General features: G+C 41.9%; 1 protein-coding gene across 11 annotated transcripts in view; it reads right to left on the bottom strand.

Moving 5' to 3' along the window:
* The window catches only part of NF2 (NF2, moesin-ezrin-radixin like (MERLIN) tumor suppressor), a 97,804-nt gene that overhangs the window by 41,601 nt on the left and 31,784 nt on the right, over positions 1-24,419 (bottom strand). For 4 of the 11 annotated variants that reach the window (XM_016938924.4, XM_016938923.4, XM_016938922.4 and 1 more), the window contains exons 2-6: positions 18,489-18,614; positions 16,158-16,280; positions 13,084-13,167; positions 2,314-2,382; positions 1,363-1,445 (exon numbers count right to left, since the gene is read on the bottom strand). In XM_016938924.4, coding sequence (XP_016794413.2) covers positions 1,363-1,445; positions 2,314-2,382; positions 13,084-13,167; positions 16,158-16,280; positions 18,489-18,614 — 485 coding nt within the window. The remainder of the gene's footprint in view (positions 1-1,362; positions 1,446-2,313; positions 2,383-13,083; positions 13,168-16,157; positions 16,281-18,488; positions 18,615-24,419) is intronic. The other 7 variants (XM_063807670.1, XM_016938928.4, XM_016938927.4 and 4 more) reach the window with 2 other exon arrangements.

The following is a 24,419-nucleotide window of genomic DNA, read 5'->3' as shown; positions in this document are numbered from 1 at the left end:
AAGTTTAAAAAAAAAAGTGTTAGGAAACTGATTTGAAGAAGAGAAAAAAATGTTAAAGGCTAATGAAAACATGACCAATTCCTAATCAAGGGAATGGCAATTCTAACATAATACAACTTTTCACTTTTTAGATTACAAAAATTAGACTGATAAAAACAATTGTTGAGGATAGACTGGGGGTGGGGGGTGGGACACTCTCATAACACTTGTCGACAGGCATATATAAACAGGTACAGCCTTTTTGGAGAACAATTTGGTGGTACCTGGCAAAATGCAAAATGCTCACATCCTTTGTCCCAACAACTCTTGTTTTAAAGAATATATCGGCCGGGCGCGGTGGCTCATGCCTGTAATCCCAGCACTTTGGGAGGCTGAGGCAGGCAGATCACGAGGTCAGGAGATCGAGACCATCCTGGCTAACACAGTGAAACCCCGTCTCTACTAAAAACACAAAAAATTAGCCAGGCGTGGTGGCGGGTGCCTGTAGTCCCAGCTACTCGGGAGGCTGAGGCAGGAGAATGGCGTGAACGCGGGAGGCGGAGATGCAGTGAGCCGAGATCGCGCCACTGCTCTCCAGCCTGGGTGACTGAGTGAGACTCCATCTCAAAAAAAAAAAAAAAAAAAAAAAAGAATATATCCCCAGAACTACTCATACAATTGTATAAAAATAAAAGATTGTGCACTGCAGAAATTTTTGTAAAAGTGAAAAACTTACAGATACTCAAATGCCATCAATAAAGGGATGGATGCAAAAGCAATGGGATAGCCATACAATAGAATTCTTAAAATTCAGGCTGGGCACAGTGGCTCAGCTCACGCCTCTAATCCCAACACTTTGGGAGGCCGAGGTGGGCAGATTGCTTCGAGCCCAGGAGTTGAAGACCAGCCTGGGTAACATGTTGAAACCCCATCTCTACTAAAAATAGAAAAATTAGCTGGGCATGGTGGCGTGTGCCTGTAGTGCCAGCTACTGGGGGTGCTGAGGCAGGAGGTTTGCTTGAACCCAGGAGGTCAAGGCTGCAGTGAGCTGAGATGGCGCCACTGCATTTCAGCCTGGACAACAGAGCAAGACTCTGTCTCAAAAAAACAAAAATCTTAAACTTAATTACCAATGAGTACAGGTCTATATATCCTGACAGGCAGTACACATACCTACTTTATGTCATACGTACTAGAAAAGGACACACACAAAACTGAAGACCAACGTTACTCCCAGCTCCCCAGCTCTCCCTTTTTCTTTTATAGACTTCAGTACTGCATTTTGTTTAACAAGCATGTCCTAGTTTTGCAGTTCTTTAAGGCAAAAAAAAAAAAAAAAAAAAGCCCATAAAGGAATGTAAACCAACAATGAATGGGCCTCACCTGGCTCGGCCTCGGTGCTCTGCGTACCAAGCAGTAATTCTCTCCTCCCACATTTCCGGAGTCATCTGATACAGATTTATTACCTACCAAAAAATAGAGCAAAATAAAAAACCTACACATGAAGTAAATTTGGTATTGTTTGCCACTTTTATAATTATGCATCATTTTTACAAAACAGTAAAGCTATTTTTAAAAAGCTACACCCAGGGAGTTAGTCACACAGAGAGAGGGCGTGTAAATAAGGCACCATTCTATTGGAGGAGCAACTCAGAAAGCTGCATGATAACTCAGACCTAGGTGCATCCCTCATCTGGCAGTGACCCTGTCCCTGCCTGGGCGATACATCCCAGAGACCACCTCTGACAGCGGAGCTCAGTCAGAAGCAATGCTCACTCATCTCAGGCCTTCACATGCTCAGAAGCCATCGAGGGACAGGTAAAGAGAGTGAGAGGTGAGGAACGGGCCTTTATTACCCAGTGACAGATGAGTGGGGGCTATAAAATCGGCAGGAGCAAAAGGGAGGGCGGGCCTGCTTCTGTGGCTAATGAATAAGATGAACAACACTGAGGATTAAAAACCACAATGCCCACCCCTACCTCATCTCCTCTATCCGCCCCTCGCCACTGCAAACAGCTCAATTCCCCAAGCTGAATACACTCTGCTCCAGCCTCCTCTTTGGGAATCAATGATGCTCAACCGCATCTGAAAAAACAACCACGCTAGAAAAAACATTTACAGGCCATGCTAGTCCTGGTGACCCCAAACTAACTCCAAAAACCTTTGCTTTTTAATATTCTTAACAGAGATCCCACACTCTTTACTGGAGATTACAAAATATTTATTAAAATTAAATTGCTATGTACTTCCAATATTCCTTCAAGTCCTTTGGTTAGCTTTCTTTTAGACCACATATCTGCTATGTCTTCCTGAAAAGGGAATTTAATCTCTTACCCTTTTTGGAAGCAATTCCTCTTGGGCCAAAAATCCCCGCTTGTGAACACTGGGGTCGTAGTCACCATACTGGAAAGAAGAAAGGCAGAGCAGGCGATTGAGATTCTAAAGATAACTGCCATTTCTGAACAGAGCTGGACCAATCTCATTCCCTCCCAGCTCCAGGGAGCAATTCAATTCCGATGACAAGTCAAGATTTCAACCTTGCTAGTTTGTTATCCTTGAATGAAAATACAAAGCTGATTATATCTATGAACTGAGTTGCATAATCCTGTAAGAGATGGATGGGTGATGTGCTAATAAGAATGTGACACTTGTATGGAAATGTGGGCATGTTTTCTAACCCTCAAAGAAAGCAGTCACTTCCAAAACAGTAGCTTTTGAATTAAAACACCAAATCACAACTGTGAAAGTTGTGATTAGCAACATATGATAAGAGTCTTACCTATAAATTCTTATAAGTGACTGGTAATTGGAGCCCATTACTAGGGGGATCCAGGAATAATGCAGGCAGTAGTTTTAATACCTTTCACCCAAGTTTCTGAAAAATACTTTGGAAAAATCTGATGTCAACACTGCCATTCCTATTGTACAGACAAAGAAGTGAGTAAAAGGTTAATTGATCTTCCTAAAGCTACAGAGAAGTCACTAATGCGGTTGGAAATAGGCCCTGCATTTTCATTTATCCCTCCGGGGACAATGACTTGGAAATTTATTCTCTGATTTAAAAAAAAACTCCTTTCTTTCCTAGAAAACTCAAGTCTGATAAGGAAATAATCAAAAGTTAAAGAATGTTTAAAAAGAAACTAACTGAAACATACAGTAGAATATAAAATCAAAGCCTATCTCTTATCAATCAGTGTACAGTGGCTCTTCGTTTTACCAAAAACAACAAAACTCAGTACTTCAGTATAATCTTCTATAAACATTTATTCTTTTAACCACCAACAGTGAAAAAACAAAGGTCAGGCACAAGGCTGCTGTTTCTATATACCACCAAATCTCATTATTTCGTTATGTTCTCTCATTCTCAAAGAGCCTCGAGTTAAGACTTCTGGTGTGTTCTCCAAATGAAGTGGCCTAAAACTACAGACACAGGAGTGAAAGAAGATATTCATCATTAACTTTAAATCATGCCTCATTCCCATATCACTTTAACTGTAAAAGCCCCATGAATTCATATTTCTTTTGAATCTCATAATTATCTTTCAAATAGCAGAATTGTATTGCATTGTTTTTTTTGAATCTTAAGGGAATTAATTTGTCAATTTTTTTTTTTTTTTTTTTTTTTTTTTGAGACAGAGTCTCGCTCTGTCACCCAGGCTGGAGTGCAATGGCATGATCTCAGCTCACTGCAACCTCCACCTCCCAGGTTCAAGCAATTCTCCTGCCTCAGTATCCTGAGCAACTGGGATTACAGGTGCACGCCACCACACCGGGCTAATTTCTGTATTTTTAGTAGAGACAGGGTTTCACCATGTTGGCCAGGCTGGTCTCGGACTTCTGATGTTGTGATCTGCCCGCCTCGGCCTCCCAAAGTGCTGAGATTACAGGCGTCAGCCACCGTGCCTGGCCTAATTTGTCAAATTTAAACATTTTAAACGTGCCACAGTTTTTGTAACAGTTTAGGCATTTCTTCATTTAAAAAAATAGGCTGGGCACCATGGCTCATGCCTGTAATCCTAGGACTTTGGGAGGCCAAAATGGGAGGGTCACTTGAGCCCAGGGGTTAAGGCTACAGTGAGCTGTGATTGTGCCACTACACTCCAGCCTGAGTGACAGTGGAAGACCCTGTCTATAAAAATAAAAAATAACTTAGAAATTATAAATGAAAGGCCTTGGTATCTCTCTACTTCTGGGAGGCTCAGAGATGTGATGCAGTAAGTCGTAACTGTACTAAGCTTTAACAGTACTCCCTGCAAGGCAGCTGTAGCTGTAGAGTGAGGGTAGGAGCCTGGCTCTGGAGGCAGGCTGCCTAAGGTTTTATCCTACATCTTTCACATAGTAGCTATGTGGCCTTGGAAATTTTTGTGTCTCAGCTTTCTCATCTGTAAAACAGGAATAATAATAGTATTTATCTTGCAGGACTCTTACAGGGATTTAATTAAATAAGACCAGCAAAGTTTTTAAAACTATGCTTGGCCGGGCGCGGTGGCTCACGCCTGTAATCCCAGCACTTTTGGGAGGCCTAGGCGGGCAGATCACCTGAAGTTGAGAGTTTGAGAGCAGCCTGACCAAATGGAGAAACCCATCTCTACTAAAAATACAAAATCAGCCAGGCGTGGTGGTACATGCCTGTAATCCCAGCTATTCGGGAGGCTGAGGCAGGAGAATCGCTTGAACCCGGGAGGCGGAGGTTGCAGTGAGCCAAGATCACGCCATTGCACTACAGCCTGGGCAACAAGAGCAAAACTCCATCTCAAAAAATAATAACAAAATAAAGTAAAATAAATAAAACTATGCTTGACACATAAACCTGATGTCCAAAAGATCTCAGGTCTCTCCAAATCTGTCTTTTATTTGTCAAATGAGAGCACTGGCCTTAGAGGATCTTGAAGGGAAGTGGGGGAGTGCTGAAGTACCCCTTCTGAGGCCTTGAGTAAGGCATCCTCTCTCTAAGCCTCAACTTCCTCATCTGTAGAGTGAGGGTCATAATAGCATCTGCCTTATAGGGGATGATGAGGATGAAGTAAAACAATACAGGTAAGCATTTAGCACAGCACATGGCTTATGGTGAAAGTCAGGTATTATTATTATTGCCATCCTCTGCATTACTTATGACAACATTGATCATTGTTTGCCTCCTGGATTTTTGAAAGGGTAGGATGCTAAAAGAAAGCCCTGTTAGTTGCATTTGCAAATCTCTCAACAGTGCTGACCAAGCTTTAATGCAAAAGCAAGCAGATATGCAAAGTTAAAGCTGTAAATTCAGGTTCCAAAGGCATGCAAGATTAACAATCCCCATTATTATACCAAGTTCTCAGCTAGTCCACTGATCAAATACATCACATTTGAGCAATGCAGAGGTGGCAAAGACCCTGCTGAAAGAACTTCTCCACTGGACGAAGTCTGCTTCCAACATTAAAGCCACCTTGATGTATGCGTCTGCTCTTAAATGTCTCTTTAAACAACAAGGGAAGAAAAAAATCCTGAAGTTGTGGTAGCTGGTGAATACAAAAGAAAGTCATACCACTCCAGGGATGGAGATGGCTGCTCCTCATCGTTTTATGTAACAGATGCATTCTGATAATGTAACCAGGGTGAATTTACTGGGAAGCTAAGGAAGCTTGGATTTCAGGTCTCTGCACCTTCATAGGCCTGTACCTAATTTGGTACTCTTGCATTAAAGACAATCCCCTAAATTATTAAAATTCAGACCCAGAAAACCTGGACCTACTCCTGACATAAACTAATTGAATTTAAATTCAAGGAGTTTACCATTTAAAAGACTTGTGGAGCCAATACTTAGGTTAAACGGAGGCTCTATCTGGATATGAAATAATTTCCTGTCTATAACTATGAGAAATGAGATAAAATGCTCTGAGTAGGATTTCACAAAAACATAACGGTTAGATTACTACATATATAGAAAAAAGACAGACCCCCTCCCTACTATACCCACACACCAGTCAATAAATTCTTAAACCTATAAATGAAAATCCATACAAATACCAGAACAAAACATAACAGAGTATGGATATAATAATGGTTGGTAAATGCATTCTAAAAGTCACTCAAAACATACAAAGAAAAAGATTGGCCAGTCCTATACGTAAAATAGACAAAAGGTTGATAACTCATAATACACGGAGCATCTACAAATCAATCGGAAAAAGATGAACAGGTTGGGTGCAGTGGCTCATGCCTGTAATCCCAGCACTTTGAGAGGCCGAGGCGGATGGATCACCTGAGGTCAGGAGTTCCAGACCAGTCTGGCCAACATGGTGAAACCTCATCTGTACTAAAAACACAAAAATTAGCTGGGCGTGGTGGCGCATGCCTATAGTCCCAGCTCCTCTGGAGGCTGAGGCGGATGGATCACTTGAACCTGGGAAAGGAAGAAAGGAAGAAAGAAAAGAAAAAGAAAGGGAAGGGGAGGGGAGGGGAGCAAAGGGGAGAGAAGGGAAGGGAGAAAGAAAAGAAAAAGAAAAGGAAAGAAAAGGAAGGGGAGGGAGGAAGGAGAGAGAGAGAAAGAAAGAAAAAGAAAGAAAAAGAAAAAGAAAGAAACAAACAAACAATACAGTAGTAGGCAAGTCATAAACGGTTGATTCACAGAACAAAGAAATACAAATGGCCAGTAAGTTTATGAAAAGACATTCAGTCCCAATAGCAATCAAGGAAATGCAAATTTTAAAAAATCTTTTTCTATCAATTAGCAAAAATTTTAAAGACTGATAGTATCTACTGTTCGCAAGAATGTGGAAAAACAGGTATTCTCACACACTGTTATTGAAAGTTAAATTATGACATCACTTTTGGAGGGTGATTTGGCTATATCTATTTAAATTTTTTATTGAGATAAAATTTATATACATAAAATTTACATTAAGTGTACAATTCAGTGTTTTTTAGTATATTCAGAATCTTGTGCAACTATCACCACTATCTAATTCCAGAACATTTCCATCACCCCAAAAAGAAGTCCTGTACCCACTAGCCATCACTCCTAATTTCATTTTTAATCTTTGTAAGTTATAATTTTATTTATTTTTAATTTTTAATGTTTGTGGGTACATAGTAGGTATATATATATTTGTGTGGTATCTGAGATGTTTTGATACAGGTGTGCAATGTGAAATAATCACATCATGGGGAATGGGGTGTCTATCCCCTCAAGCATTTATCCTTTGTTTTACAAACAATCCAATTATGTTCTTGTAGTTATTTTTAAGTGTATAATTATTATTGACTATAGTCACCCTGTTGTGCTATCAAATAGTAGGTCTTACTCATTTTTTCTTTTTTTTTTTTTTTTGTACCAGTGGCTCCTTTTTTATTTTTATTTTATTTTTCAGACAGAGTCTCACTCTGTCACCCCAGGCTAGAGTGCAGGGGTGCAATCTCAGCTCACTGCAACCTCTGCCTCCTGGGTTCAAGTGATTCTCGTGCCTCAGCCTCCTGAGTAGCTGGGATTTCAGGCATATGCCACCACAGCTGGCTAACTTTTATATATTTTTTGTCTTTTGTTTTGTTTTTTACTTTTTCTGGAGAACGGGGTCTCGAACTCCTGGGCTCAAGCTATCCTCCCACCTCTTGCCTCCCTGAGAGTTGGGATTACAGGCGTGAGCCACCACACCCGGCCAACTTTTATATATTTTTTAGTAGAGACAGGGTTTCGCCATGTGGCCAAGCTGGTCTCAAGCTCCTGGCCTCCAGTGATCCACCCACTTCAGCCTCCCAAAGTGTTGGGATTACAGGTGTGAGCCACCGTGCCTGGCCAGTATCAGTCACTCCTAATTTCCTCCTTCTCCCTTTCCCTGGCAACCACTAAATCTACTTTCTGTCTCTATGGATTTGCCTGTTCTGGACATTTCATCTACAGGTAAGTGGAAGCATAAAATATGTGGCCTTTTGTGTCTGGCTTTTTTTTTTTGCTTCACATTACTTACATTTTAAATGTTCTTATTCTTTAACCCAGTTATGCCATGTCTTGATATCTATTATAGAGAGATATTATTCATATATGCCCAAAGATGCATATTCAAGGATGTCCATTGCATCTGTTTCACCAATAGAAAAACAACAGAAAGAAAAACAAACCTAAATATCTACCAATAAAGATATATTTAAATAATCCAGTCCCTCCTTTCTATGAAATATAGTTCAGCAGTTAAATGAAAATGAGCTGGCGTCAGGTGCAGTGATTCATGCCTGTAATCCCTGCACTTTGGGAGGCTGAGGTGGGTAGAGAGTTTGTGCCCTGGAGTTTGGGACCTGCCTGGGCAACAAGGGGAAACCCTGTCTCTACAAAAAACACAAAAATTAGCAGGGCATATGCTGAGGCTGAGGTGGGAGGATCCCTTGAGCCTGGGAGGCAGAAGTTGTAGTGGGTGGAGATCGTGCCACCTGGGTGACAGAGAGAGACTGCTGTCTCAAAAAGAAAAAGAAAAAGAAAATGAAGTGGGTCTATCTGTTGTGACAGTTTTAAGTGAAAAGGATGTGTGTGCAGAGATTCCTCTGGAGTAGCCACCTGGAACAGCCAGCGGTGTGTCTCCTCACTTCCACCCGTCCCTTCCACACTTGGTGCTCTACAGAGGTTATGCCAATTTCACAATCCCTTTGGCAGGTAAATGAGCACCAACAATGCAGTTACCCAATCTAGTAATCCCTGCCAATCTTATGGGTTTGAAATGTTGCCTTACTGTTGTTTTTTCTTTTTCTTGATTACCTGTGAGATGAAACATCTTTTTGTATTTATGACCATTCTTGTTTTCTCTTCTATAAAGTGCATGTTTCATGCCCTGTTCATAGCATTTGTCTTTTTATCAACTTAAGATTTTTTTTTATATTGGGGTTCATCTCTTCTGTCAATTCTATGCAATTCTTCTTCTAGACACCTACCTTTTTTAATTTTTTTACTTTATTTATTTATTTATTTATTTATTTATTTATTTTGAGATGGATTCTCACTCTGTTGTCCAGGCTGGAGTGCAGTGGTGTGATCTTGGCTCTCTGCAACTTCTGCCTCCCGGATTCAAGCGATTCTTCTGCCTCAGTCTCCCAAGTAGCTGGGACTACAGGCGCCCACCACCGCACCCAGCTATTTTTTGTATGTATGTATGTATTTATTTATTTATTTTTGTAGGCACCTACCTTAAGGGGAAAAAGCACACATGTACATAAGGAATCACATAAAAGGATCTTCATTTGAGCACTGTTTAGATAATAAGGAAAAAGTGGAAACAAACTACCTCTCCCTCAGAAGAGGAACAGATAAATAAACTAGGTTTATTTATCAGTGGTTACCATATTAAATCAATTAAAATCAGTGAGCTACATCTATACACACAACATGGATACATCTCAAAGTAGATGCTGAGTGGGAAGAAAAATACCATTCTGTAAAAGGATATGAAAAAAAGGTATATGCAGAGTATAGCACCATCTAATCAACTTTTTATCTCCTGGATATTTTTAAATCAGTCAGCCCCCATCCAACCAACCACCTGAAGTGTGAACCTAATATTCTCTCACCAGGGCAACTATCACAGCCTTCTAATAGGTCTCCCTGTTTCCAAAGTTGTCTCACTCCAATCTGTCCATCACACAGCCACTACAGGCTCTATCTAAAATATAAACCCTTCACTGCATCGCCTACAGGATAAAGTTAAGACCTTTTAAGATCTGATTTTTTGCATACCTCTCCAGCATCAACTCTTGCCACTCTCTACCTACACTTTACACACTCAATTTTCTAACTCAATTGTACTTTGGCACTCTGTCCCTGATTTGCATTAAAGAGTACTAAGAAACTAAGCTTCCCTTCCCACAATTCTTTTCTCTCTTCTGATCACTAGGAGTCTGCACACAGCAACATGAGATTCATAAATTATATGCCATTCTCTCCCAAAGTCATTTTTAATAAGAACACATTTCCAACACCAAATGGTCAATATACAATCCAACAGGTGACTTAAACATTGCAAGATGGTTTAGTGTGTCATGTGACTGCACCAAAAAAACCCTGCCTACATTTTTTTTTTTTTTTTTTTTTGAGATGGAGTCTCACTTTGTCACCCAGGCTGGAGTGCAATGGCACAATCTCAGCTCACTGTAACCTCCACCTCCCAGGTTCAAGCAATCCTCCTGTCTCAGCCTCCCAAGTAGCTGGGACTACACCACCACGCCTGGCTAATTTTTGTATTTTTAGTAGAGATGAGGTTTCACCATATTGGTCAGGCTGGTCTAGAACTCCTGACCTCAGGTGATCCATCCTCCTTGGCCTCCGAAAGTGCTGGGATTACAGGTGTGAGCCACTGTGCCCAGTCCCTGCCTACACTTTTGATTCAAGTATAACTCATATATGGTTCTTGTTAACTGAACCATGTGATTAGTATTGTATTTATACTTTGAGGGTAATTGTTTCTTTATGCTTTGGAATTAACTGTGTCTATATCATTCCAACAGCTGAAATACTGTAATGAATACATTTGTGCATAATTACATTCCATGTGTTAATGAGCTCAATTCGCTTTCCCTTCCACACTTCTAAAGTTCCTTTCTGTTTCAGAAAGGTGGAAGAAAACAAGCTGAATATAATGGAAGGAAGCAGTATGACTTACTGAAGAACTTAGACAAATGTGATCATATAAATGAAACTAGCCTTTAGTGAAAGGCAGTGGTTGCTACCCAAAGACCTCCCTCAAGCTAGACAGTGACAGGCAAGTGCAATGTGCTAACTTAGGCAGCCTGGACACTAGGGTTCCCATCCCAGCTCCACTCATTCTATTTGGCCTGAAATCCTCTCCATCAAGAAGTGGGCTAAAAATTTCATAAAAATAGGCTTAACATAAAAGTATTTTGAGTTTGCACAAATCACAAATCCCTTTCTGAGCCTTAAATTCCTCATCTGCAAAACAGGCATAATACTCTCAAGCCTTGGCTTCTGGAAAGACTACACTGAGTGTCGCACAAAATATTCATTTGTATTGCTTTGGTAAAACTAGAAAACACTATGGGCATGTAAGATCTTATTAATATTATAATCAGATATCCTTTAACTATTAACCAGCAGTCCTAGAAACTGGAAGCATATCATAGTAAGCCTTAGTTTCCCAAATGAAGACTTTAAGCCATAGATTACCTTTATTTGTAAGATCCTTAAAATTTACACCAGAAAAAATAGCTAGAACATCCTCCTCCATGTGAGCCACATATGTTGTCTGTGAATCACTTTCATCTCCAAATTAGTACGATCCAAATTAGCAGGGCTTTCCTACAGTGAAACCTGTTTAAGCAAACATCTGCTGGTTCACTGAAAAGTAATTTTTTTCTACAGGTGGCCTTTGAATTTGTGGCCCAAAAATCCATGGAAAGGAAATGTAGCCTTTGAGATGGAAGCCCTTCAAAGAGAGGTGGTGTCCTTGAGAGTCTGGGTCTGCTCCCACTGGGGAGAAAGCGTGCGAAAAGGAACTCAACTCCAGGCCAGGAAGTGCTCGGATTTAATCAAAGTGCCAATGACTGCTTCATCACTGTCGGGGTGATACTGATTGAAAGGACACATTTTTCCTCTTACTAATATTCTTGATCAAAGCATAAAAGGAAGCGTATGTTTTAGTTGAATGAGGGCCCATTTTCTGTTTTCTCAATTACTCATTTTTCAGGAAAGTAGAATATTGGAGGCACAAAATGCAATCTCAAAGCCATGAATTCTACCCTTCTGCTCTTAGCTTTGCCCAAGATTGTCTGAATGATCTTGGGCAAATCACTGAGGGCAGATACTTGCTTTAGTGCCTGCAACTATGAGATAGTCAACAACTCTCACGCTCTCTCCCCACCCTGGGCCTGATGAATACTCAGCAAATATTACATGAGCCATCAAATGATTAAATTGACTTTGGTGCTTCTATTGGTCTGACCAGCATGTATAGTCTTTTTTCCCCACAAATGACAGTTACTTCCTGGCTTTGATCTGAAATTGCATTAATCTACCCCAAAAAGTGAGCTAAGAGTATTTTATTATTTTTTCTAACCTTAAGGGAAATGGCTTCATGAACACCTTTAATTAAAAAGAAAAATAAGTGAAAAGATTATGTTTTAAAATCACACAAGTAAGACCAGGCATGGTGACTCAGACCTGTAATCCCAGCACTTTGGGAGGCCAAGGTGGAAGGATCACTTGAGCTCAGGAGTTCAAGACCAGCCTGGGCAACATAGTGAGACCTCATCTCTATAAAAATACAAATAAAACATAAATAAAATAAAATCACACAAGTAATCAAGGAGCCCCAATTCTGGGGACAACATCTTGTGCTCTGGTGAAAGGCAGGGATCAGGGGAACCAAGAGAAGGTGATATATGACTGAAGTGAAAAATCTGAGGGACATGAAACTCCATGGCTGACCCTCTTATCGGTCTTGTAAAAAAAAAAAAAGGTCTATAGTGATTTAACGGAAGTGAACGATTTTCAGCTAACCAGACAGCTCAACTGGGCTTGGTGGGCCACAGCACCTGCAGTGCTTAGCCACATGAACAGCTAGCATGTCAATCAGGGGCAGATGAAGCAGGGCATTCTCTGAGGGTGTAGTGTAGTGTCCATACACAAGGCAGCTTGTTCGCAAATGAGTTTGGAGTGAGGACCTGGGCCTTTCTGACCTAAAGGCCATGTTTGGCTAAAATTGGAGACCATAAATTCATTTTTCCTGGCTAATAGAAAGGTTGTACCACATGGTTGAGTTTATGGTTTAAAAAAAAAAAAGAAAAAAGGTTTTTCCAGTAAATGTCATAAACCACATGTACATGATGAGATTACACAGAAAATTCATCTTTCTGAATTAATTCACTTAGAATGAATTCTAATTCATTAGAACGATACTTATAATTTCTGCACACCACACACACACACACACACACACACACACATACACACACAAGATTATACAAACACTGGAACAGTGACAGTGGTTCTTCAAGTCCACAAGTCCCATAACATCTCACTTTCTGGGGCAAGTCTCTCTGAAGTACAGAAAACCCAAAGAAAGAGAAGATAGGAGTGATCCCATGACCCAAATTAACGCCCAGGAAAAATACATTTTTCTTCTTTGAGCCTACCTTGGCCTGGACGGCGTAAGAAGCCAGGAGCACAGAAGCCTCAGGAGGGCAGTAGATCTTTTCATCTAAAATCTGCTTCTTTACCTGAAAGGAGCAACAAGGGAGACATGATACTCTGTGCGTGGAAGTGAGGTGTGTAGGCTGATCACAACAGATGGCCTCACGGCATTCTAATGAGGGCTGCCAGAGCAGCCTGTTAATAATTTTCTGACAAAGGGTACAATTTTTTTTCTACTGATGCAGACAGGTGGAGAGTTCAGTCACAGAAGTTACTGGTATGACGGCTATGCATAAAAACCCCTTATCTCTTCTCTTCATGATCAATGCTGAAGAGTAAAAACGGTCTCTGTAGTTACAACAGAGGCTGTGTGACAGAGCGCTATGAACTCAAGAAGTGTCAAGAGCAGCTCTGGGGGTGACTACAGCCTCAGCCCCTTTGAATATGCATGGCCCTAGAGGAAATGTATCTACTTTTAAGTATTAACACAAGACAAAAGTCACCAAGGCCACTGAGTTATGATTGCAGAAAAAAACCATCACTCTCAACGTGCTGCTCTAAGGGAAAAGGAAGCAATAAAATTTGATCGATTCAACTTTTAAGTACACGTGAGGTCCAGGAAATATAATTCTTAAGCCATAATGTTGAATTAACATATTTCATTGCACTTAATTTTCTTAGAATGGTGCAACTTGGGATGTTCCAGACACAGAAGCAAGACAACTGCATGACGTGGCAGGGGGACACTGAAATAAACACAGCAGGAAAGCCAGCTCTCCTCTCACAGATGTCAACAGTCACCGGATTCATAAAAGCAGTAAATTTTGCCTTGCTCAGTCATAAAAATGCCTTAACATTTCAGTATGGGGAAAATCAAGTCAGTCACACAAGAGACAGGCAGTGCTTCCAAGTACTTACAAGAAAGCCATTTCTATAACATTAGGACATTCTGGGACCTAGGAGATTGTTAGGTGTTTTCGTTCAAACAGAAAAATTCTTCTTAGGTTTTAAAAGTGATTTTACATTCTTAGAGAGAAAATGAAACCTGAGATGTTTCTCAAGCAGTGCAACTTTCTAATCCCTTGGTTTCATTTCCAAAGAGAGGGGGAAAAAAGCAACACTATAGAAAAACTGCAAGAGCATCCCTTTTTTTTTGAGAAGGAGTTTTGCTCTGGTTGCCCAGGCTGGAGTGCAATGGCACAATCTCGGCTCACTGCAGCCTCCACCTCCCGGGTTCAAGTGATTCCCCTGCCTCAGTCTCCCAAGTAGCTGGGATTACAGGCATGTGCCACCATGCCCGGCTAATTTTGTATTTTTAGTAGGGACGGGGTTTCTCCATGTTGGTCAGGGTGGTCTCAAACTCCTGACCTCAGGTGATCCACCCACCTCGGCCTCCCAAATTGCTGGGATTACAGGCATGAGCCACCACGCCCAGCCTAAGAGTGTCCCTTTGATCTGCAAACATCAGAAATAAATTTGTCACCTCTTTTGCACGCACACACACACACACACACACGCCCCCCAGACCTTTTTTAAAAAGAATTTAGGGGGTTTTATTATATTTAACTTAATATTTGCTGACCACAATATACTGAGGCTGAAATTAATTACAGGAGGGCTATGTGACAGACTACCCAACTATCTCTGGGAAATCATGTAATTAACGCCCCTACTGCCATCTTTTACATTACTGAAACCTTTGAGCACACAAATAGCCCCAGTGCCAATCACTGCAACTGGCCATGAAACTGGGGAGCCACTCTGACCTGCAGTAAGAACATAAGTGAAACTGATAAGGTTTTCATCCTCAGACCAGTTCCCCTCCCTGTGCCTCTGGATGGTCAACCTGTAATTATGAATTTCTTAATTTCTTCAATTCGGTGGGACAATTACTTATGGAATGCCTACTGTGCACTTAATGAGGCTTGCCTTTAAGGGGCTTACAATCTAATGAGGAATTAAGGAAGAAATAGGACAATTAGAGACACAGCATAGCATGAAGCATGATGTCTGAAGTACCACATATGGGGGACAAACCAAGTGTCACTAGAGCTCTGAAGTCCTCTTTTTTTTTTTTTTTTTTTTTTTTTTAGACAGAGTCTCACTCTGTCACCCAGGCTAGAGTGAAGTGACTCAATTTTGGCTCACTGCAACCTCCGCCTCCCGGGTTCAAGTGATTCTCCTGCCTCAGCCTCCTGAGTAGCTGGGATTACAGGCATGCGTCACCATGCCTGGCTAATTTTTGTATTTTTAGTAGAGATGGGGTTTCACCATGTTGGTCAGGCTGGTCTTGAACTCCTGACCTCGTGATCTGCCTGCCTCAGCCTCCCAAAGTGCTGGGATTACAGGGATGAGCCAACGCGCCCAGCTGAAGTCCTTTTTTTTTTTTTTTTTTTTTTTTTTTTTTGAGACGGAACCTCACTCTGTTGCCCAAGCTGGAGTGCAGTGGCGCGATCTTGGCTCACTGCAACCTCCATCTTCCAGGTTCAAGTGATTCTCCTGCCTCAGCCTCCCGAGTAGCTGGGACTACAGGCACCCGCCACCACACCTGGCTAATTTTTGCATATTTAGTAGAGATGGGGTTTCACCATGTTAGCCAGATGGTCTCAATCTCCTGACCTTGTGATCTGCCCGCCTCGGCCTCCTAAAGTGCTGGGATTACAGGCATGAGCCACCATGCCCGGCCAGTCCTCTCTTAATGAGAGCAGATTTTAAACTTTTGGAAGAACTACTGCTTTATAAGACTCTCTCTTTAGCCTTCCTTTGAAACTATTGAGTACTTTTAAGTTAGCTAGAAGAAAATAGGACCCATTTTCAAGGAGGTTTTAAGTTAGGTAGCTACTTGTATCCATTCTTCACCATCACACCTTCGCAATTTCATCTGACACCAATTTTCATCACTCAAGTATAGTTCTGTTCTGAAGCCTTTTTTCCATTACAGAACCAAAGGGGCTGACCTTCCAGAGGTAGAATATTTTTGCAATACAAAGGTGTTTGTGGTCAACTCTGAGGCCAACTCTGCAACCACTCCTGGGCAAGTTCTCTCAGAACTGGGGGGTAGCCTTGACTGATGTACCTGTAAGAAGAATAAATGTTGTGTGATCTCCTGAACCAGCTCCTCTTCAGCATTCTCAGGATAAAATTTGGCCAAGAAGTGAAAGGTGACTGGTTCTTCCTTTGAAACATCATGATCCAGTACCTGCAGAATTGCAGAGCAAAAGACAAACACACTATATTGGCACTTCTTCCTCCTGTGCTACCCTCAAAGAAGCCTTTGCAAGGTGTGCATTAAATTTTTTTCCCACTAAATTTATCACATTTCCTGAAAGTTGTGATTCCACAGTTTGAAGTATTCACAAAGTCACCTATAGCAAGAGGTAATATTCACTTCCTATGGTGTTTCTGAAACAAATTAATAGCCCCAAGAAGTGAGCAGAGCTAGGATTAAGGCATAAATGTTCTCAGGGCCACAGAATAGTTAAAAACTAGAAATGTATCACTCAGCAGTCTTGGACACTGTCCTTTATGGTAGGTGGAAGGTTTTTTAATTATCTGAAGTAGTGGAATCTTCCTTTATTTCTTTTTTCTTGGTGCCTACTGCCAATATTTAGGTCCGTGATAGAATACGGCTTAGAACGCTGGGCGCGGTGGCTCACACCTATAATCCCAGCACGCTGGGAGGCCACAGCGGGTGGATCACCTGAGGTCAGGAGTTCAAGACCAGCCTGGCCAATATGGTGAAACCCCATCTGTACTAAAAATACAAAAAATTAGCCAGGTGTGGTGGTGGACACCTGTAATTCCAGCTACTCGGGAGGCTGAGGCAGGAGAATCTCTTGAACCCGGGAGGTAGAGGTTGCAGTGAGCCGAGACTGCGTCATTGCACTCCAGCCTGGGCAACAAGAGCAAAACTCTGTCTTAAAAAAAAAAAAAAATACAGCTTAGAGATGATGAACTAGATCATTATGAAGTCATCCAAACATTAACTGAGCAACAGAATAAAATGTGTCCATCATGGCAACCCTTTGTTTCAAGGAACCTCCAGAGATGCCCCACAAAATACTTGAAGCACAGTCTGTAAACCACTGCCTTTAAATCTTCTAACAATTCCATTCACCCCTGTAAAGCTTGAACCATCTGCTCTCCAGAGTGAATTTCAAGACATAAACACGCCATGTGACAGGCTACAAGGCTCCATTAACATGTGTCATGATGTATTTCCCTTGAGCAGCAAGTTCCACGGCTCCTGATGCCCCCAGTCTAATATCCATTTGGCCTACACTCAGCTATCATTAAAATTCACTTTGCTAAGAATCATGAAAAACATACAAAAAGTTTTGCTGTCTTTGACACATAACTCTCCATGCTCCTGCCCAAATTCTAGATGGCAATGCCAAGGAGATTCAAAATCTGGTCTACGACACCCTCACTGACAGTGGCCCCCAGTGGCACTTAGATGCTCATGATCATTGGGAATTACCATTGAACTTACAACCAGCAGGGATTCCCATGTGATTATTTAGATTACAGTGTACATATGTGAACACAATTCGAACACTTAAGCTTTGAGTCAAACTGATAAAAAAAAAAAAATAGGAAGCTTTCATTATTTATTATGCTCAGGTAGGCAAGTGGAGGGGGCATCATTTGGGGTAAGAATTAGACATTGACTTACTTTGAAGTTCAGGTGTCTTTTAGGAGTTACTGACAAAAGCATATGGTCCTGCTCCCCGCCTGCCTTTCATGGCTAGGTAGGCAGGTCAGTAAGCAAGTGTATCCTTGTGTGAACATATGAACCCATGCAGAGGGCAGTTCCTTTAGACAATATTCATTTCCAAGCCACATTAAAATTGCCAGGAGCCCAGCTTTCTTGGCCATGTGTCAGAAGCCCCAGAGAATCCTGAGGACAAAATGGACATTCTTTCACCCTGGGGACCAGGCACTCTCTATTCCTTAGATCATATTAATGATTACTTCATGTCAGACTATGGTGTTCCTCAAAAAGACTTTTAAAAATTCCCTAAAGAACACAAGCCCCAATACTCTCTAAAAGACACAAATTGGTTATTTTTAAGTATATGAAGATAACAGTAATTTTTATTCATGAAGTTTTTATTCATAAACTGAAAGGCATAAAGCCAGAAGCAATCAGGCTGGTAACAATGGGTAAAGAAGCCAGGGCCAGCAGCAGTCTAATCCTGGTAACTTCTGCTTGCCCAGGAGAGCCTGTGAGGAGTAGGAAACTGGTAGCATCTCTACGTCCTGCTTTCTGCATGACTTAATTCAGGAATGTGCCCCCTTCTCTACTATACAGCTACAGCGCCCCAGTGATGAGCTAGGCGCCTGCTCAGGGAAAAACTGGAAAGCTCACGTCAGCCCCACCAGTTTCATCGAGTTCTAGCCCAACCTTCTTGTCCATTTTGAGCCAGGCCACTGTGTCCTTGATTGTGTACTGCAGTCCAAAGAACCAGGTTTCTCGGAGCCCCAGAGTCCGGCACACCAAATCAAAGAGGTCCTTCCCTTTCCACTTCATCTGCAATAACAAACCAATGGGGAAGGACACTGTGAGCAAAAATCATTAATAAAACCTTTTCTCTGCACTCTCCACTCTCAGGTTCCAAAACGTGGGGATGACACTAAGATAGCTGATGAGGACTGAATTCCTAAATAATTTTAAAGCTTCCTTTACAAACCCATGAGTGGGAAAATACCAATTAGAGCTTAATGGCTTAATCACTGCAAAGCATACACAATACATCCCTTGGACAGTTCCTTACGGATTTTAACATCCCCAAAGCTGCTAATTTAGGAAAGCTGGTAAATAAGCATCCTCATTTAGGAGAGTCTAGCCTCTTAAGTTAACTCGGGGAGATGGCTAGCTTCTAGGGACATTCATTCCCTTGAAATTTTGTTGTTGATTTTTTTTTTAAATCATTACTTTGCCCTTTGATAAAAGGCTAGTATTCCTTTAAATAAGACTGGTTTTACTACAAGTTTTTTTTTAATATAAAGAAATTATAATCAAAGTCATAAATCATGGAGAAAAAGAACCATGAGAGACCAGACAGTCCAATCACAGGTCTGTCCTGTCGAGGATGCCTAACTGAGGCCAAAGGGGAAGCTACTCACCCAGTCACCCAGAGCAAATTCAAACTCCTGGTATCTAAACCCAGGTGATGAAAAGACATCAATATACTGTAGTGTGTTTATCCTATAGCCTCACTTTCAAAAGAACCTGAAGCAATGGCTACTAATCTCTTTTCTCAGCTATTCCATCTGCTATGTGGAAAAGCAAGTTCAATGTCTTAAGGGAAGAGAATGGCTGGCAGCTTAGTAAATGTTGCCACCTAGTGGCTTTCAAGTTAAACCACCAGGATGTTCCCATACAACCCCTTAGTTGCTGCTTGCCCCCTCCTTGCCCCAACCACCCCTAAATATCAGATGGACATTCAAATACAAACTCGAGTGCATTAGGATCATATGAGATGCATCATAGAAATGGTGGTCATGAAAGAGTAATCTTTCGACAGACATGGGAAAAATGAGACCACTCAATTGCAGAAGCATCCGTCCCTTCCTGCCCTCATTAGAAATCTCCACTCAAAGTCTTGGCACACTGAAGATGTATAATGAAAAGGAATGAAAAAAATTCTTAGGCAGCCGGGCGCGGTGGTTCACACCTGTAATCCCAGCACTTTGGGAGGCTGAGGCAGGCGAATCATGAGGTCAGGAGATCGAGACCATCCTGGCCAACATGGTGAAACCCTGTCTCTAGTAAAATACTAAAAAATTAGCCAGGTGTGGTAGCGCATGCCTGTAGTCCCAGCTACTCGGGAGGCTGAGGCAGGAGAATCACTCGAAACCGGGAGGCGGAGGTTGTAGTGAGCCGAGATCATGCCACTGCACTCCAGCCTGGCGACAAAGCAAGACTCCATCTCAAACAAACAAAAAATCTTAGGGTTTAGAGACTTGCTATAAAACCAAGAAGGGAAAAAGAAGTTAGACCTCTGATACCTGATTGGTTTTTGCTAAAACCTGATTCTACAGGGGAGTTTTCAAGTAGGCTTTTCATTTTTAACACATATGAATGAACAGTGGGTTCTCTACAAGGTACTCAACAGGAAAGCCCATTCCTTCTCTGTGTTTGCAGTCAAAGTCAAGCAAAGCAGCAACCTAGATGGAAGAATATCAGGACCACAGCAGACAAGTAGCTGAGATGCATACTGGCTTTTATCTTTTAGCAGGGCCGTTTCTCCTATCTGTCCTTCAACTTCTGCCCTGTCTCCTCTCTGACTATAGTGGGGCCACTGGAACACTATAAAGATTGAGGTCTTTAGGGATTATTTTGAGAAGAATAAAAGAAAATGATGAGTTTTATTTTTAACAGATGATCTCCTTCCTCGTTTTTAAGGCTGAGTAATGGGCACATCCATTTCCCAGTCTGACAATAGGACAAAAGGCTTTTTAATTCACCAAAAGTTTTAATTCCTACAGGCAGACTTCACTGAAGAAATGTTATTTTGGAAAACTAGAAGCTTCAGGATGCTGATTATCCTCTTGTCTCTATTTTAAGGCAGCTCTAGTATATAAATTATAAATGACTACCTTGCTACAAGATAATGTAACATTAAAGAACAGGCATTAACTTGGAAAAGGTAAACACCCAAGGGTTGAGAAGATCAAGGTAACGATTCCCAATCTGCCATAACTCATGGTCATGGCTGGGCTGGGCTTTGGCAAGAAGGGGCTGTCTGTAAGTGGGGTGTGCAGTGCAGAGAAACAAAAGCTGCCAAGGGAATGATGAGTGAATTTCCTGACATGGGAGTTTAAATTCTCCAGCATAAAATTGTATTAATGCAGTTTTCCTGTATTCCCTTCTACTTTGTTTTTAAAATGCAAAACTGTCTTTGTTGAATGCAAAAAGACAATGTATTTGTCCCCTTGGCACTTGCAATACAGTGAGAAGTGCATCAACTCTGACACCAATTCAGAATGCCCTACTTAGATTTTTAACTTTGACACAAAGGATCGTAGACTGTCAAGAGTTGGAAATGAGCATGAGTAATTACCTAATGTAGACTCATACCCTTTTTGTGCAAATAAGGAAACTGAGTCACAGGATTCTTTGCCAGCTGCCAAAGCATACACTGGCCTTTTTCACGGTGATCTAACATAGGCAAACCGCAGACCCCAGAGTGCCTCTTTTCCTGTTCTGTGGGGTCCCTTTGTTCTTGCTGTCCAGCACTCCCCAGACACCTTTTCCAGTAAGTAACCAGTGTTTGAAACAAAATCCATTCTCAGAAGAGTCAGATATTGCTCCTTTACAGCTCAATGTGAATTAAGCCTCTGTTACCTCCCACTTATTCTTTCAACAAGGATTACAGAGCACACCCTACATGCCAACCAATGTTAGACACTGATGCTACAAAATGGTGGAAGCAGTGTTCTGCAGGAGAAACAGGCAAGACCTAGGTCAGAGAAGGCTTTAAAGAGCAAGTGAGAGTTAGATGCAGGAGAGAAGGCAATAAGTCTTTTTTTAAAAGTCATGCTTTCTACAGGAAACTGCAAGTCATCTTGTAAAGCTTAAACAGACAGGAGGTGGCATGGCGGGAATGGGGCTCCATTTGGGACCAGGTGGCTCAACTTCAGCCAAAAGCTGCAAAGTCTTTGAAGACCCTTGAGCAGACGAGTCATAGGCTCCAATCTGCAATCTGGATGGACTCTGACAACAGGGTGGAGTATGAGTTGAACAAAAGAAGCCCTGGATCAAGAAGGCCGGAAAGTAGGCCAACCCCTGACATAAGGAAGGCAGTAGAAGGGAGAGAAGGCAGCCTGAGAAATGGAAAAGAGGCGGAGTCACAGAACAGGTGCCTGAACAGGACCAGAGGAGACAGAATTAAGAGGGACACCTGTGTGTCTGGCTTGAGTACCAGGTGGTTCCACTAAAGGAGAGATGGAATCAAGGAGAAGCAGCAAATCTGGCAGAGGTAGACCAGCAATTAAGTTTTAGACAAGATGAGTGAAGGTGCCTGAGGAAACCAAGTAAAGACGTTCAAACATATTTGATTTAAAGCCCTAATTCCACTTAAAAAATAAAATTTTGTCTTTAAGCAATTAAGAAGTCTTTCTGTTTGGTTAAATCTAACCTCAACATGTTGTTACCTACATCAGGTTCCACTTTCCAACAAGCCCTTCCCCAAATGCATGAGGTTTGCTCAGTCTTCCTAATTTGGGTTTCTACTTGTTTAAAAACAAGCGCCATTGGTCACAGTTGCTCTGGGTGGTTCTCAGGACACCCTGGGAAAAGAGGTCTTGGGGTGTGGACGGGACTTCCAGGTGTCAGCCAACTTGCCACAATATGACCAAGCTCATCTTCAGTGTCATCACTCATCCACTATACCATGCTGATGCTGTGAAGTGACTCACTGTCCTCTGAACATCTCCCGAGACTGTAGGTGCCTCAGCACAAGGGCAGTATTAGTCCTCTTTCTGCTCCCCACAGTGCCCAGGCAAGTGTGTACATACAAGACATGGCAAACAATGGCTGTCCACAGGACGGACTGTGGACGGACTTGACTACTTCAAAAACCCAAAACTCAAAGACTTAAAGCCAGTTAACTCCCGCTCACCCACCTCTTCCACAAATAGTTAGTGAACACACACATTGTGTCCAAGCACCGCCCAAGGTGCAGGGGACAAATGGGGAAAAAGAAACAAGTCTCTACACTCAGAGGACTAGGATATGAACTAGCTGGGAAAAGATAATCACCTCCTTCATCGCACACATAAAAACCCCAGGAGTGGGCTTTCAGCACTATAACACTTGTGAGTGCCACAACAGGACACCCAGCGGCTGTGGGAACCTCCTATCCTGGGCAGGTAGGGAAACGACATCTAAACTGGCTCATGGTAGAAAAGAGGAACCAAGTGAAGACTGGGCTTGGGGAAAGAGGAGCAAGCAGGTAATAAGTATGTTCCAGGGAGAGGGAATAGCATATGCACAAGTCTAGAGGCAAAAAAGAGGTCAGTCGTCCTTACAGGAAATGGGAGTAGGATAGTTCAGTCTGGCTGGAGGATAATGCTATGTTTCCAAAAGGACCGAAACTACCATCTAAAATCAAGAACAAAAAAACCAAAATAAAAATAAATACATAAAATCAATTCTTTGTCAACTAACTCTACCTCTCTCATCTGAACCAAAAAACACAGAAAGTTATCTGGTGACCATTTTCTCCATTCTCCCAAGTAGGGAACACACTAATACCATTCTAGAAACAAGAGAGAAGTTAAATTGTTACCTAAGATGGATGCCTGAGGACATGAGGGCTTAATCTTTCCAGGAACTAGTCTAAAAGGAATATAGATAAGTGATGGTTATCTCCATTGGTATGAATCTCTGCACTGTCACTGTGTGACCTTGGGCAAGTGACTGAACTTCCTTGTGCTTTGCAAAGGGGATAATAAACAGAACTCATCTTAGCAGATTGATCTAAGGATTAAGTGCATTGATTCATTTAAAAACCCTAAGAGAGTGCTTGGCCCATAGCAAATAAATACTCAGTAAGGGGTAGTTATTGTTAATTGTAACTCTGCCACCTCTCCTTAGATTCTCAAGTGGCACTGTTTAAAGCCTCCCAGCCCTGCTTCACACCAAGGATGATGGATGACAGATCACAAAGGGCACCATCAATTCTCACTGAGCTAACCATACTATCAGTCATTTGACAAACCTTTATTGAGCATCCACTACGTCCTGGTCATTGTGCTCAAAACAGGAGAAAAATGATGATTTGAGGACAAGACACTGTCCCTGTTCATGTCTGACAGGGAAGACAGGTAAATGGATCACAAAAATGCAACCTGGTAAGTGCTAACAGAACAGGGTACAGTGGCAACACAACTCGGGCCTGGGTCTCCGGGAGTAAGGTCTTTCCTGAGGAGAGATGCTGTTTGAGCTGTATCTTGAAAGCCAGGGGGGTAGTTGAGCTGTGGTGAAGGGGCTGACGATAGGGAGGTCACGCCAGCCTGAGGGAACAGCAGGTCTGCCGCTTGGGTCCAAGCTGTTGCAAAGTGAAGGAATGTTCTTTGCACTTTTCTAGTATCTGACAAACAGCATAATTATCCTATCTGCAGTACTGAATGTTCAATGCAGTACTGAATATGCAGCTTCAGCCCAGTGCGTGTGACAATTCTGACTCTCCACGCTGATTAGGAACTGGGTTGTTCAGTCACTGATTCGAAGCAGTGATGCATCCTGCAACAATACCTGTGGGGCTCCAAGAACCTAGGACTAGTGGGATGAGTCTCATGTTTATTTTCTGGTTAAAAAATGTTCTTT

The sequence above is a fragment of the Pan troglodytes genome, chromosome 23 (assembly GCF_028858775.2).
Source record: "Pan troglodytes isolate AG18354 chromosome 23, NHGRI_mPanTro3-v2.0_pri, whole genome shotgun sequence".
In the NCBI taxonomy this organism is placed as follows: domain Eukaryota; kingdom Metazoa; phylum Chordata; class Mammalia; order Primates; family Hominidae; genus Pan; species Pan troglodytes.
The sequence above is the reverse complement of the archived record's forward strand: the minus strand, read 5'-3'. Positions and strand labels throughout refer to the sequence as shown.